Source organism: Carassius carassius, chromosome 39 (assembly GCF_963082965.1).
Source record: "Carassius carassius chromosome 39, fCarCar2.1, whole genome shotgun sequence".
Taxonomy (NCBI): Eukaryota; Metazoa; Chordata; class Actinopteri; order Cypriniformes; family Cyprinidae; genus Carassius; species Carassius carassius.
Genome location: NC_081793.1, coordinates 28,880,346 through 28,897,075, shown reverse-complemented (window position 1 = coordinate 28,897,075; position 16,730 = coordinate 28,880,346). Strand labels below are relative to the sequence as shown.

At 39.3% G+C, this 16,730-nt stretch overlaps 1 protein-coding gene across 2 annotated transcripts; it reads right to left on the bottom strand.

Annotated features, from left to right (window-relative positions):
- Positions 1-1,466: 1,466 nt before the first annotated feature.
- Positions 1,467-16,527, bottom strand: LOC132121739 (rho GTPase-activating protein SYDE2-like). Of its 2 annotated transcripts, XM_059531471.1 has the most exons (8): positions 16,299-16,527; positions 8,878-9,651; positions 6,295-7,176; positions 5,075-5,304; positions 4,871-4,997; positions 3,928-4,097; positions 3,475-3,757; positions 1,467-2,481 (listed from the first exon to the last, which is right to left on the bottom strand). In XM_059531471.1, exons 1-8 carry the CDS (start codon positions 16,381-16,383, stop codon positions 2,108-2,110), a joined length of 2,925 nt encoding a protein of 974 aa, XP_059387454.1. In that variant the 5' UTR covers positions 16,384-16,527; the 3' UTR covers positions 1,467-2,107. The 2 variants fall into 2 exon arrangements, with proteins under 2 accessions (XP_059387454.1, XP_059387455.1); XM_059531472.1 differs by lacking the exon at positions 8,878-9,651 and having other exon boundaries at positions 1,468-2,481; positions 16,299-16,523.
- Between the last annotated feature and the right edge of the window lie 203 nt (positions 16,528-16,730).

Here is a 16,730-nt window from a genome sequence, read left to right as displayed (position 1 = left end):
ATCACAGTTGAGATTATGTGTACCGCGCTCAGATATGAAACATAGAGCTGCTCTCAGTAACAGACTGATCTCAAATCAGCAAGAGCAGCACAAGCACAATCCAGAAAACTAGACACAGAAGTGCAATAATCATCACACGTCTTTGGCTTGACAATACAGATTATAAAACATGAGTACACACTTCCTCGTGTGCATGTCCTGATGCATCGTGTCATCTTAGCGTTTACGTCTGAATCTGAAAATACAAACCTGGCATAATAAACTGTGCAAATTCAGTCAAAATGAACACTATATTAAACATCTCTGGCCAAGCTTTCGTTTAACTGATTGTCTACATGCATCTCAAACATAAATTCAGCTTTAAATGAATGTTCTGGGTTCAGTACAAGTTAAAAATATTTTTTGGTAAATAGTTCAAATGCTGTGTTTAACGCGACATTGTGACACTCTGTTTGAGTGACATCTGACTCATCCAATCACGAGAGTTTAGGGCGGAGCTATCTGTCTGACAGACCAATAACAGACAGGAGGAGTGTTTAGGAAAAGCTGACATTTCTTTTACATTAGTGGAAGAAATGACATGCTTAACCTTTAAATAACATCAATTACCGAAGCCCTGTTACGACGTGATCTCAAGGGAATGTAATAAATACCTTCACCATTAAACAGAGAAAAAAAAACTAAGCTTTTCTGCAGAGTAAAACGATGGCTGGTCAGAAAAGCACTTCAGAAAGAGTGCTGGAAAGAGTGATGAAACCTTGGCCCAAACACAGCTGGTCGTCACAAACCTGCCTTCTGGAATAAGAGTCGTACACAGAGCTTTAAATAAGAGAAACTTCACACATACGAATCATTCAGCATCAGCCACCTCATTAACAACTAGTGTTTATACTGCGTTATAATGCATTATACAGTTTGAATAATCAATATGCGTCTCCTCTACAGAAGAACAATGAAGAAAAATAGTTTTTGTGCTTGTTGATATTATGTTACAGTAGCTGCTGTCAAATGTTCTCACGTGTCGCAAAATGCACCATAAACGCTGGGATTGGCCACAAATACCCAACAATGAAAACACATGTATTGCATGACAAAAAAATATATACACCGGTACCACATTTTCTGGAATATAAGTCACATTTTTCCCTTCTGAAATGTGCTGCGACCTTTATAGATATGTTTGTTTCTGCCAAAGATTAATAAAATACAACAGGCAATTGCAACTTTTATCACAATTCTGACTTTTTTTTCTTGCAATTCTGAGTTTACATCCACACAATATTTTTTTGTTTTGTTTTTCGGAATGATATAAAAAAAGGTAACGGCAACTTTTCATCTCACAATTCTGACAATTCTCAAAATTCTACGAAAAAAAAAAAAATCAATTTGCAACTCTGTTCTCATGACCACGTAAAAAAAAAAAAAAAAAACATAAAAATTCTGCCATTCTGCATTTTTTATATATATAGAGTTTATATATTCTGAAAAAAAAAATCACAATTACCTTTTTAAAATACAAAAGCTTCCATAGACTTCTATTAATTGCATTATTTAATCAAGATTGCAAAACAAGGTATGTGAGCTCAAGCTTATTTATATAGTACATTTCCTACACATTAAATCATTTCGTTTAGGCGTGGCATTTAAAATAAATGTTGTTTATGATGAATGATTGTAATTTAGGTTTGTTTTATACTTATATTCCCATTCCAGTTCTGTTCTGAATAATGTTACATTTAAATCATTTGTTGCAAAGTGAGATTGTTTATAGTGTTTATATATGTTTGTAAACATTTCACTTGTTATTTTACTTTTTTTTCTGAATGCAATAATAAAATGTGACTTAATACACAAATATTGTTTTTCTCTCAACGATGCAACGTCTCTCAACGAATTTCGCCCCGGTGTGACTTATTTTCCGGAAAACATGGTGTTTCTTTTCAAGTTTACCGTTACATTGGCATTTCTGTGCCAACTTGTGTCTGTCGTTTATGTCAATACTAGAATGCATGCCTCTTGAGAAGTGTTTGCTCTATTTTTAACTTTACACGGCGTATTAAAATGCATCCGTCGGTCAAAATAACGAACATACACATTCATTCCTGCTTCAGAGGCAGATGTTGATTTGTTTGGCTAACTCTCTCTCCAAGTCTGAAATCAGCGTGTCGAAGTCTTTCAGACTCAGTCTGCACGTGAACGGAGCGTCAAAGTCGAGCGCAAACTCGTCCACGTACAAACCCTCGGGAGACGTCCACACGTCCCTCTTCTTCGGCTCCTCCATGTCATCGTCGCTCTCACTGCCCGCCACCTCGTCGTAATCCGCCTCGTCGTTCGACAGGAAGTCCCGCCCACAGACGCTCCAATCACCTGCGTAGCGGTTACAGGGCGGGCTCTCCATCCGGCCACGCCCCCTGCGGGAAACCACCACCTGCAAGGAACTCTGGGAAGCCAGAGAATCATCCGTCACTCGTCCTTTGGGTACTGCGAAGAAAACAACATAAAACACTTGACGCTTGACATGCACATATTTAGACAGATGCACCATGCAAATCGGCCACAGCTGTTACATGCATGTTGCATCATGAGAACATGTTCCAGCTGCTACACGCCTCTTAACATGAGGCTCAAAGTTCACACACTCATGGTGCATGCGGTAATGATCAGATTATATGCATGGTGCTGGAACGACAATCAAAACCAGATGACATTCAGAGAAAAAAGATGCATGGCATAAAGTCACTTCTGCAGTGTAAAAATGACTGCAAATAATATAATTAGAGTGCATTTTAAAACAAAATTCTACTACATTTTTTTTTCTTTAAAATTTCATATTTAATTCAATGTTACTTACTGCTTCTTTGTAATGTTTTTCGTAAAAATTGCTTGTGAAATCACACAATGCAAGACTGTTTTTGCATGCAGAACGGCAAATGATGTTTGCATTGAGAAGCATTGAAGCCTGTTGTGAATCATTTCTGTGGTGCATTTTGTAGAAACAATTAATACAGAGTAAAATTTAATGATGTTACATCAGGCAGCTGAATAATTGAACTTAATGCCACTGTATTATTTTTTGCAGAGCTGCTTTATAAATGAAATTATAAAGCAAATTTATGCCTAATTTTACAAAATGTAAGAATATTACTGTCCAGCTCTAATCTGCTTAAATGCGACTGAAGATAATAAGATAGTAAACATTAACATCATGATTTTGAAAAAATGCAAATAAATTAGACTTTTCCTGTTTATTATATGTGAAACTGCGTGGAAGCTGTACTGAATCTGTATTAAAGTGGTTTATAAATAAACGATGAAATATTCAGGAATTTACTAATTTCAGCCGATACTTTTTTGCTTGAGTGCACACTTTTATATGGACCAGAGCAACCAGAAAATCAAACACATACTATAAATATATATTATGAATAAACGTGCTTGAAATGAATAAATGCTTCGAGTCTGGGACACACTCACCAGGCCAGAGCTGCAGGAGGTAGTGCAGAGCCTCGATGTGTCGTTTAAAGTCCACAGCGCTGGCGATCTCTTCACTGTGTGCAAAACTACGGCCTCCTCGACCGGCCCCAGACCCCGCCAGGGCCCCTGATCCAGGGCCCGTCATCCCGGCCTGCCACGACTCCTGTGTGGGTGTCAGGAGGACCGGCCCGAAACACACGGCCAGATTCTGACACGTCATTCTGTTGCTGTCGCTGTAAGACGCCACCAGACTCAGATGATCCAGCAGGAAGGACAGAGTCGCCTTCAGCACACACACACACACACACACACCCATCAAACAACAGCAAGTACTAAAGATGCATTAGAGATCAGATTTTAAAGTTTAAGATACAAGACATATAAAAAGGACTTTCAGAACTTGACATGAGACTGGATTCATGTGATCCTCTGAGTCTGACCGACGCTCATTACCCGCTCTGCTTCAGGAAGACACTGCAGCAGTGAGACGGTGTTCTGGGATCGCTGAGCGTCTCTGGTGTTTCTACAGACCGGTCGAACCATCATCGCTTGTAACACCACTTCATACAGCGTCCTGGTGATGAGAGGAGACGGCAGCTCTCGCAGGAAGTCCTTCAGAATGCCTGGCAGTAACAATAAAAAACTATCAAAATTTACATCTACAAAAATCCACTGATGCACCAATATACAAACTCAATTATGGAAGCTGGTTTCAGCAACAGAAGGCTTTTTAACTCGCCATTCTGACTTTTTCTTAGAATTGCAAGATATTAACTCAACAAAATTATAAATTGTAGCATAAAAACTGACTATTGCGAGAAAATTGGAGAATTGCGAGGAACAAAAGTCTAGTTTCCAAAAATGTTAAGTATCGTTTTAGATAGCATTACAGTTTTTTCCTTTCATATGTTACATTTAGATAAAGTTTTAGTCTTTTTTTGTGTGGTTTTTTGCATTCTTAATAGTTTTTGTTGTTTTTAAATAGGTCTATAACGTATTTATAAATTTTTATTTCAGGATTAGTTTTAGTTATTTTAGTAAAGTATATGAAAATGAGAAATGTCACTTTGGAAACTAGTTTAAATATGTTTTGTATCCTTTATTTTATCTCATTTAGCATTTAATTCATTTCAAGTAAGTATTTTTTATAGTTTCACTTTTTAGTAATTGTGATGTTTTATCCCACATCTTCTCGCAATTACTAGTTGCAATCTCATAATTCCAAATAAAACGTCTCGGAATTATTTTATCGGAATAAAAATATTATAATTGATGTATAATGGGTAAAAATATTTCACAATTACAATTGCATTACTTCATGACTGAAATAAGCTTCGATAGTAAAGATCATGGAATATGAATAAATCAGATAGTGTGTTATTTGAGGTCGACTGACCCGTAATGACGTTGACGTCCGGATAGAGCTCGTCGTTTAAGGTAACCGCTGCACTGTCCCTCTCAAACGCATCCCGCAATTCCTTCTTCACCGCTGCTGAGCCACAGAGACGATACAATCCCACGCCCTACAAAAACACAAAGTCTATTAGTAGAGTCACACTGAACACACATCGGGTCTGACAGATCTCTGAGCTCGTCTCACCCTCAGTCCTCTCCTCTCGATCTCAGAAACACACTTCTGAATGATCAGAGGCACTCGGAGCGCAGACGCCTCCTTCTCCACCAGGTGGCGCAGCTCCACCCCAAACACATTAGGAGGAGGCAGGTCACTGAGGCGGGGGAACGGGGTCACGAAGTGCTCCAGAAGGGTCAACTTCACATACAGCAAACCGCGAGGCTCCAGACGGACACACAGCTGCTGACTGCGAGACGCTGCGGGAGCGAGAGACAGAGACAGAAAGATAAAGAGATAAAGGCAAAACACAAGGAAACGCAGGGTATGGCTGGGTGGAAAGGCTGTTTAATGGTTGTGCAATGGTAGAAATGTGTCAGTGCTATAGAATTTATTATATAATGGGGTCACTCCTTGTCAAATCAACCAAATTTCAGAAACTTCACTGGCTACATTTTATTATTTAGTTTATGCACTTTTTATTTAGTGCATTTGGTAGTATTAAAGATATCCAAACTGTTCTAGTTCTTTATTCTTTATCTTTATTTTTAAGCTCAATTTTATTTAGGTATCTTCATTTTCAGTGCATTTCTCAGTAATTATCGATCCATTGCTTCTTCTGCATTTATGTATTTCATTCAATAGAAAAAAAACTATCAAAATTAAAAAGTTTTAGCCAAGGAGCTCTGGTTGAGTTGACATGGAATTGCCAAATTGTAGATATGCAGGAATGTTTTACATTATTTACAAGTGAAAGCAATAAAGTGACATGGAATAATTGGAAAAAAGAGAGCGGTATGTTTCAAACAAGTCCAGATAAGGAAATACTTGTAAAGGATGTAGCGACAGATAATTTCTTCCCTATTGTGATGTACATCCGAGTGAAACAGATTATAAAACAAAATGTAGTGCGGGACATGGTTCAGTCCACCGGCTGTTGATTGGATGGAAGCAGAGCTGAATGGGGTGGGGTTTAGGAAGACTAGAAGAATGGAGAAATCCGGGATACATCACCAAAAGAAAAGACTTCTTGGTAAAAAAAATTTTTTTAATAAAATATATACATGGATGATTACGTGCCAAATTTAATGTGTGTGTTTTTTTTAGGCTAAACATTAGGTTACTATAGAATGCAAGTGAAGTACTTCGATCTTAAAATAGCTTTAAAAATGGCTCATCCAGTCAGAATTTAGAGTGGGAACTATCGGTTTCACCTTGTGACTTGATTTGCAAATGAGCAGCTCTCTTACCCTTGAAGAGGGGCGGTATAGCCACAGCACCCAAACAGCACACCCGGTTATGTGCAGGAGCGGCAGGCACCGCAGCATCGTTGTTAGCGCTGGCATTCGTTGGTGTCAAGATGACCAGTTTGAGCAGCCGCGCCCTCTCGAGCTCCAGGTTAAAGGTGTGGTTTAATGGGAGACTCGCCCCTCGACAAGTGAGAAGGGACGTTCGAGCCCGGGTCACGCCGTCCACTTGAATGGCACAGAAGACTTCTTTAGTAGCGTCGTTCCGAGGGGAACGTAGCAGCTCGTCGATGCCCAGCAGATGCACCGTGAGCAGCCCTGAAAGTCTCTGAGCACAGCGAGGCTGATCCGCCAGCGAGTACAAACGGTACGACTCTGCGTCTGCCACAGCAAGTGATTCCTGTGGTCCACAGTGTGTTGGTGGTGTAGGTGACCCTTTTGACCCCTGACCCGCGCCCTGCTTGGGCAAGAGTTCAGGTGAGTCTCCATCGCTAAGATATCCTCCCTTACTCGCAGAACCCATTCGAGAGGATCGACGCCTTGGCCTTTCGGGTGCACTGGAGTCCAGGTGGTACTTGCTGATGACGCTGGACGACTCCTTGCGTGCATTTGGTGGTGAAGAATCATCGGATGCTCCCGGTGCACTGCTGGCGTTCCCTTGTCCGTTACGCGGATTACGGGACGAGCGTAGGCTAAGCTTCCGTCTAAGTTCCGGAAGTTTCCGCATCTTCATAGAAAGCCGCCGCACTGTTCCTGGAGACTTGATCTTGTCAATCGCACTGCTGCCACTTCCACCCTCTCCCGGGCTTTTCTTTGGCACCCCAGGACTGTCAGAGTTCACACCACTAGCAGAGCTAATACAGTTCGAATGTAGCACAACCAGATCTAAAATGCAAGAAACACACAGTGTTAGAACCTTTAAGATTGTTCTAAGCCCTGACAGGCAAGTAGAAGTTACTCTCTAGTATCTTATGGTACAAGTCTGTTCCAAAAACCTAGTGAGATGCCTTAATGTTTACTACCTACACAAGGAACATACCCGACAAAAGAAATGGAACCTTGGGAGTGGAAATGGAAGATTTGATTTTTTGGCAAGGTGGCTTTAATTAGGGCTGGAAGGTGGCCCTCCCTGGAGCTAGATTGGACATTCCTGTCATAAACTGATTTGGAACACTCTACATCAGGGGTGGGCAACTATGGACCTTAAGATCCACTTCCCTGCAGACATGAACTAATTAAGTTCTTCAGGATTACTACAAAGATCCAGACTTTGGAGGGTTGGAGCTAAACACTACAGCAGGGGTGTCCAATTTTGCTCCTGGAGGGCCACTGTCCTGCAGAGTTTAGCCCCAACCCTAATTAAACACTGTTGAAATAGCTAATCAAGGTCTTCATAGTCACTAGAAACATCCAAACAAGTGTGTTGAGCTAAACTCTGCCGGACGCTAGCCCTCAAGAGGAAAGCTCGGATAACCCTGCTCTATGGGACAGTGGGCTTTTGAGAGCCAGAGTTGCACAGCCCTTCTCTACATCAGTAGCTTCCAACCACGTTCATGAAGCCCCCAACACTGTGCATTCTGCAGTCTCCTGTGTCTGAGACACACATTTCAGGTCTTGGAGTCTGTACAAATGTATCAGATGTGGCTGATTAAGCAGATATGCAAAATGTGCAGTGTTGGCATGGCTCCAGGAAAGCGGTTGTGAACCAGTGCCTTACATCAGAGGTGGGAAACTCTGGACCTCACGTTAACCAAGGTCTTAGGGTACCTACAAACATGTGAGTTCCATTAGGGCTGGAACTAAACTCTGCAGAACAGGGGCCTTCGACAGCCAGAGTTACCCAGCCCTTCTTTACACCAGTGGTTCCCATTCATGTTCCTGGTGAAGCCACAACAGTGCAGATTTTGTAGTCTCCTTTGTCTGAGACACTCGCTTTAGGTGTTGGAGTCACTTCTAATGAGTTAATGGCCTGAATCCGGTGTTTTTGATTAAGGACAGTGCTTGGGAAGCTCCAGGAGCGTGGTTGGAAATAACTGCCCTATACAGGCAGTAAAACAGCAGTTCACATATGAAGTGCTCCAGAGAATCGACCCCAACAGAGTTTAACATTAGCATGTCATTTAGCTACAGACATGACTCTGGTTATCATGAAAATGCACACATGAGTAAAGCAGTCAATTTTTTATTATGTTTAACTATTTGCATTCTGGGTTTGGCTTCTCTATGGCTACTGCAATAAAATTGGCCCAAAAATAAGGTTTGTTAGAAGGTAGCACAATAATAATTATGCCACCCAGTTTTTTGAAAAGCATTCACCTCTCGGGCAAACCTAAAATGCTGTGTCAGTGGGCACCTCACTAGGTTTTAGGAAAATAACTTCTAATTACATTTAATGTGCTTGAAGCCCATTCTATTTAAAAAAAATTGTGAATGCAAATCATAACACAGGATTTCTGTCTCCTTACTATAAATATTGTTTCAAAACAGAACTGCTCATTTTAACCAGCTGTGTGAAATTAAAGTATACTAGCAAAGCAGCTTAGCTAGTGACAAACTCTTACATAATGGAAAAAAACCTGACCATACCCGAAGTATCCGCCCTGGTGACGTCGGCTTCAGTTTGAGTCTCTTTCACTTGATGGACGCCGGAGGGAGTCAAACCCCCTGATTGTTTCTGGTCTCTTTTCTCCTCAGTTTTTCTCTTTCTCCAAGGATCTCCATATGTTTCCTGAGCCGTTCCTCCAGTGGCCTTTGAGTCATCCTCTTCAGGAATGGGGTTGTACCAAATGTTTCCTTCTCTGTCGGGGCCCTGCCGCAACTCTATGTTTCTGGTTGGGAGGACTTCATCTGATGCCTGGGGCTTTCCTGTGGACAGTACCCAGGCTCGACTACTTCTGTCCAGGTGCTGGAGGTAGGCGCCTTGCCCAGAGATCTTCGCTGAGCTAGAAGAGTCACACACATCCATACAGGCTGTAGACGGAGGTGTCAACTCCGGTAAACCGGCATCAACTGAGTCACATGGTGGCCTGGAATATCCAAACTCCAATTCCAGATCTTTCTGCTTCCACTTCAAACCATCATCCTCACTTAAAGTCATTTGGCTCCAGGCCTGTTTTGAGTCCTCAGCCTTTCTGGAGCACAAATCCCAGTCCTGTGGCCCATAGACCAGGCTAGTACACAGATCTGTGCTGGCTGGGTCTTTGCACGTAGAGGGAAGTTTGGCCCAGTTCTGTTTTTTGGAGACAGTGATCTGGGAGCGTCTGGTACACTCCTCCACGATGGAGCTCTCCGTCTCAGCACGTCCTGAGGTGGATGCAGTTGATGAAGAACTTTGGAAAATTTCCACCTTCCCTGTCACTTCTAAGGCAGAGGAAAGAAACCAGCAATCGTTACCATAGCAGGAGTTTTTGGCCTTATTTGGTGCTGAAGTATTTGTCTGGATTGGAGTGACTAACTTGAAGAATAGACCACTGGAGACTTGCAACACACGGTAATATCAAATACCCCAAGTAAAAGTGAAACTGGGGGCGATTAACCTTTACAGGGTTTGATTCCTCCCTAAAACAACATTTCTGAGATGAGTTTACAGTGACGTACATGGACAGAGAGCAGCGAAGAGAGAGGATGACTGGAAAGAATAAAAAAAGGTCAAAAACAGACCTCGAGAGGAGGGCTGAAGATATTTACCATCTCATACTTAACGCTCCCTCTCTCGCACATCTGGAAGTTTCTCCAAACTCCCTCCTCCTCTGTTCCCCCCCCACCCTCTCTCTCTCTGTTCTTTCCCCTCTTGAAATTATGAACGTGGCTTGTGACACACAGTTAGCCAAATATCTTATCCAATTCCAGAAGCCATGAATAACTCCCGTGTGCCCTCTAGTTCGGCTCTGCACAATATCTCTTCAGGCTTGCATGACTCTGAAAGTGCTGAATAAAAACATCTGTGTCAATCGCTCTTTAGTTAGCACTGCTCTTGAGTGTCTCAAAAGCGTTGCTAGTTTACAAGGCCAAGACAACTAGTCTCCACAACCAAATGCCTAAACCACAAATGCTTCTTAAACACTGCACAAAGCTCTGATGGAAAGTCTGACAGATAGGAATGTGCAAGTCTAATTTGAGGGCGCAAAAAGTGCCGGAGCATTTTGAAATCAATTGGGAATAAAGCAAATTGGATTTCCAAGCACTCGAATGACCTGCTTATCTGAAATTTTCACTGGTCGTTTGATGCCTACGTCAGAATGTTCGAATTCAACGTTTGGATGCAATGTGATTTTCGCAGCCCTTTGATCTTTAACAAGTGCCTTTCCTGTAGAGTATGGCGCACCAAGGCCAATGTCAAGGGTTCGATTCTGGAATGCATGAACTGATATAATCTAAATGTGTACCTTGAATGCAATACAAGTCGCTTTGGATAAAAGCATATGTAAATTGCATATAAATGATGTACAGTGTACGCTCTTTGTTTCCAATTAAACTATTTAAACTCCTACCCTTCTTTTCTTTTCAGTAAATATCTTGGTTTGCTCTAAAATATACACATTACGAAAGCCAAACTGACTTCAAGATGAAAACAGAAAAACACAACACAGACCCCTTTATGCTTCCCTGAGCAGGAAGTGTTACAGTTCGTTAAGTGGGCCAACAGATGACTTCCTGTTTTGCCTAAGCAGCCAAGAAAAGGAGAAGGAGAGAAACAGACAGCAATAGACTAGAGCTACTTGCTGAGATATCGCATAGACAAAAATCCATAGAAAGGATGGTGCAGAAAATTACATTTATGCATTTGGCGGACACTTTTATCCATGCATTTTGTTTACCAGTTCATGCATTCGCTTGCAATCGAACCCATTGCATTGATGTTGCTAGCTTTATAGGTTCTGGAAGACATATATTAAAAAGATAAGGATAAGGAATAAACAAAAAGTAAAAAATGAAAACAAAAAGATAAGTCCAAGGAGTGATTTCAGTGACAAACACACAGCTGTCGGGTCGCTGAGAGGTTTTCATTGAGCGCTCTGTGTAAAGGGCTTTCCTTCACAGCTGGACACACGGACACACACACACACACTTAACCCTATTCACTATTCATTACAACACCCCAAAATACACACGCTCACACAAAGCACGCTCTCACGAGTGGCACGCTGGACTCACCCTTCACTTATGACGCTCATTCAACAGTCTGTATGTTCATGAAGTCCTCTGGGTTTAAACAGCACATTGATAATAAACTAGTCTGGCTCTATTTAGCAGGTTACGACTCTAAATAGCCACACGTACCCAGCCCTTAACTGGCAAAACTTCACATAGAGCTTCACTTAAGTCATTTACAGGCAGTATATCAACTAAGACAATTTATCATAAGATATCTGGATATCATGGGCATCACTGGGAACTAAAGCTAAAGTGTAATTTTTCGATGTTTCAGAAGCAACACATTTCAGCTTTAGAGCATCTGGATGTTAAAGTCAAAGTAGTCGAACGCAGATGTGTTTCGGAAAACTAATCTATGACAGATTGATGAAAGTTTGTTGTTAAACTGACAAGGCTGAGTTTATTTACCATGTCTGGCAGGGTGCAATAATTAGTGCCAATGTTTGCTGAGAATATTCACGGAGTAATAGTGAAAGAGTTTTTCCCAGAATGCCGATCCCTGCCCCCTTCAGCCGCCCACATCTCTGCAGCATAATTTGAGACATCCTGTCACTGTACTGCTCGAAAACACAAGCCAAACTATTAATAATCACATCAGGGAAGACTCAAAACACGGAAGATGATCTTACGGAAACTGCTATGAGTTATTTCATCTACTAGAGCAGCAATAATAATGGCAGAATAAATACACATACACTTTAAAGCTATCGAAGTGTTTTGGTGTCGTCTAAAAGACCTGTAAGAGTGAATACAGGCCTGATCTAAAGGGAAACACAATCGGGATAAGCCCCGGTCTCTCCAGATCCCCCATGAAGATGTTTCCTGAGAGCTCAAACATCAGATCAGATCAGTCTCTCAGTCATTAGATTGAGAGGAAACGCGCTTCTAAGCATCTGCGCTCGAATTTTTCTTCTTGTGGAGCAAAATCTCTTTCTGATGGTGAGAACTGAGCGGTGACAAACTATAAAGATTGCATTCTATGGTAACTAAAACCGACATTGAGGATGTAAATACTTTAAATGTAAATATTTTTTATTTAGAGCATGCATGACCTCTAAATATCACGCATTATATTGGTCTTGGATTTTTTTATTTCGATGGAACGTTTTCCTCAATGCTTTACTTTTTTCAGCTTGGAAGTGCTGCATTATCAGTTTATTAGATGGTGACAGCTATTTTTGAGTGCCTCGAACCACACATTATAATCTAATTCTATTTAGAAGCAGAACCATAAAATCTGCTTTCCCAAACAATCAAAAAAAATATTTTTTTTAACACACTGTAAATGTAAATATCCTGTAAAGAACAAGAAACAAGAAAAATTTTATTGATAACTAACTAACTGGATGAATAAATACAAATATTGAAAATATATTTGTAAAAAAGTAGGCTAGGTTTTTTTATTTTGATTTGATTTTAACGTATAGACAATTACTATTTTAAATAATACTTTAATTCTAATAATAATAATTTTAAATCACTAACTGGATAAAAATAAAGATACATTAATTAATTAATTACTTAAAAAAATGTTGAAAATTAGGCAATATTTATATATTTTAATTTAAAAAATAAATACATATTTTTTATTTTTTATATTATATATATAATATTTGTAAATACATTTTATAAAACACTGTAAACATCGTAACAACTTTTTTATTAGACATTATTTATATATTTTGTTTTAAAAAAATAAATAAATAGATTGAGAGTTTTCAAGCTGTTCTCTGATCAAGCTGTGCATCTGCGTTTTTAAAAGGATTAAAAACATAAATATATTTCTGCAGAAAAACCGATCCTAGAGGAAGCCTGCTGAAGTTCACAGAAGATGCTGACAAAACTCATCTAATTAACACTGATTGCAATGGTTTACATTCAGATAGTGACTAGATTTCCAATGCAATGCTTCCTATGATCAGCTAACTAAAACAATCACAAATAACTGAAATAAGTTTAAAAAAAAAAAAATGTATTACCTTTTTTTTGTTTGGTACATGAGAAGAGCAAACGATGCTTTAAATTAATATTCATTCAATAAATTAAAATGAGTTTTCTGTTTTGGAGTTTTCTCTCATGTGGTTCACAGATGAACAGTGATAAAAGAGCTCTATTGACCCTCACTGATTAACACACACACACACACACACACACACACACACACACACACACATATGATATGGCTCTCAGCAGCTGGGATCATTATTCCCAAGCACAGAGTTCACATTCCTTCTTTGTCTCTCAGACTCTGATTCTCACATACTTTCAGCTTCAGTTTTTGCCAGACACTTTTATCCAAAGTGATTTTTAACAAATAATTCAAGACTGGAGAAGTGTCAGTAAGACTTTTGGAATAATTAAGATTTCTCCAAGTTTTTGAAAAAAAGTCTCTTCTGCTCACCAAGTTGGCATTTATTGAGATCAGAAACATAGTAAAAATGTTAAAATATTTTTACAATTTAAAACATCTGTTTTCTGTGTGAATCTGTGTTAAAGTGTAATTTATTTCTGTGATGCTCCGCTGTATTTTCAGCATCATTCCTCCAGTCTTCAGTGTCACATGATCTTCAGAAATCATGAAAATATGATGATTTACTGCTCAAGAAACATTTCTGATTATTATCAATGCTGAACACAGTCGTGCTGCTCAATATTTTATGTGGAAACCGTGAAAAACTACCATTTAAAAGTCTATTGCAAAAAAAAATAATAATTAATACTTTTTATTCAGCAAGGATGCATTAAATGCACGAACATTAGACGAAGCATCTTCTTCAGTGCTTCACAAAAGAAACCCGAACAGATTTTGAAGGTGAGAAAATCATGACAGAATTGTACATTTTTGGGTGAACTATTTCTGTTCATTTACGAGTCGTTACTCATGCAACCGTCCACATCTCTCTCTCGTTTCTGAGATGACCTCATCATGCAAACATGAACGGAATAATCATAATAATCAAGCCATTGCACAGCCCCAACGCAAACATGACGTCTAACCTCTCGTTTCTGTACATGGACTTTAGTTTATTTAAAATGCAAACTCTCTCACACACACACACACACACACAATAAGAGATTAGAGTTCCTAATGCACCATGATTACATGATCTTCACAGTCCCTTGGATTATCAAGCAAATAATCCCACACTCCATGAACAAGGCACTAATCACAGTATCATCAGTGTACCGCAGTAAAGAACGCTCTCAGAGAGAAGAAAACGAGCGGCTGAGTAAATAAACCCAGACTAAACCAACACAGTCACTTAAAGCTGAAATGTAATGTTTGTTAGTCTACAAATGAATACACAAGAGATTCCCTCGAAACGCTCGGTGTATAGAAGTGTCAATCAGGTTGAAGTGAAAGTCTAGCAGACTGTGTGTGTGTAAAACAACTATATACTCATGCATTAACCCTAGAAAGCCTGCTGTGTTATATCTGACAGACTTCGAAGGTCTCTACATGAGAACTTTGCAGTCACACAATCTACTCCATGCATTCTCTCTCGTCTGACTGATAGTCTAGAGGGTTTATTTTAGAGTAAGAGGCTTTACAGGGTTAATTGCACATCTTTCATGTCGCTCTGGAGGATACACAGTGATGCTGTGTGTGATGTCAGAGCTGCGCTCTTCTCGAATGAACACATTATGTAACCGACTCACAGCGTTTGTCACTCGCTCGCTGTCAGCCGATCCGTCAAAATATCCTCATCACATGAGAAAGAAGCATTAAAGCTGCCTTGCACTAAAGCACAGAGCTCTCTTTGTGAGATATACAACATGAGCACTTCTCCAAAATAAACTGATCTGTTACACTAGCGCTCAGAAGTTCGGACACATGGAGTCTTGAGTCTAAGATCCTTTTGATAGAAATGCAAAAAAAAAATAGTTTTGAAGACCATTTTAGCCTAAAAATAGTATCTTTTGATTACTTAAATATTTTATATTTTTAACGGATGGATTGGAGCAGATAGTTAAGGAAAAGCATTATGATGAAAACTAAATATTATTATTTTATATTTTTAATGGATGAATGGGAGCAGATTGGGAATAATTATTTATGAAGAAAACTAAAATAATATTTTGTTTATTCATCATAATACTTCTTCACTATCTGCTCCAATTCATCCATTAAAATATTTTGTAAAAACTAATAATAAAAAAATATAATTAGTTTGCATCATAATGCTTTCCCTTAATTATTCAATTTAAAAATTTAATTTATTTTAAAAATATAATTTTAGTTAACTAAAAAAAAGTATATATATATATATATATATATATATATATATATATATATATATATATATATGAAAAAACATTAGCATTTATCCTTTAAAAAAATACAAATAATATTTTAGTTAAAAAATATATAAATTATTTTAGTTAACTAAAATATTATTTTATTTTTTAATTAGTTAATTAATTAATCTTTAAAAAAAACTAAATCCTAAAATAGTATTTCCTCTAGTTTTTAAAATCAGCTTATGAAGTTTGATGACGAATGTCCAGAGCTGGGATTGTGTGCTATTATTTATGTAAGGAATATATCAGTTTTACGACTTCACAATTATTCAAACATGTGGAAAAAACAGTCCAAACTCTGACTGGTACATAAAAGCAAAAAGCACATAATAATAACAGCCTAAACATTTAGAAAGCATGCATTAATTTTTTTTTTTATCAGAATATAAAAAACGTATTTAAAACTGAAATCAAGTAACAGATCTACAGCATTTGTGTCACCATTTCATTTGCATCTTCTGCAAAACTTCAGCTGCTCTGTAATAATAATGAACCGATATGTAAATGAGAAGCAGAAGTGTGTGGAAGTCTGCAGTGGTCGGGGCTCTCACCGGTGAGTTTGGGGTCCGTCTTGCGGCGGAATCGTTCTTTAGCGCGGAGTTTGGAGAAGGTTCGTCTGAGCAGCGGCTCCGCCATCACTGAAGCCTCTCAGAGCCGCTCATTCACGGGACCGGACGACGGAGGCTCCGCCGAAACACACGGAGCGGAGCAGAGCAGCGCGGAGACTGAGCTCATGATGGAGCCAAACACAGGAAACACATTCCGCGCATTCCACTGCTGGGAGACGGTCACGCGCACCGCGAGGCATCACGGGACATGTAGTTCACTGCAGAAAAATAAACTAGAACAGTTCTAGAACAGGAACAAGGCCTAACATCTTAATCTATCGTGTTCTTGCTATGTGGGTTTTCTTCATATAAAACATCAGAGGAGAGCACTGTGACTGCCGCCACTAGAACACACACACACACACACATCCACAA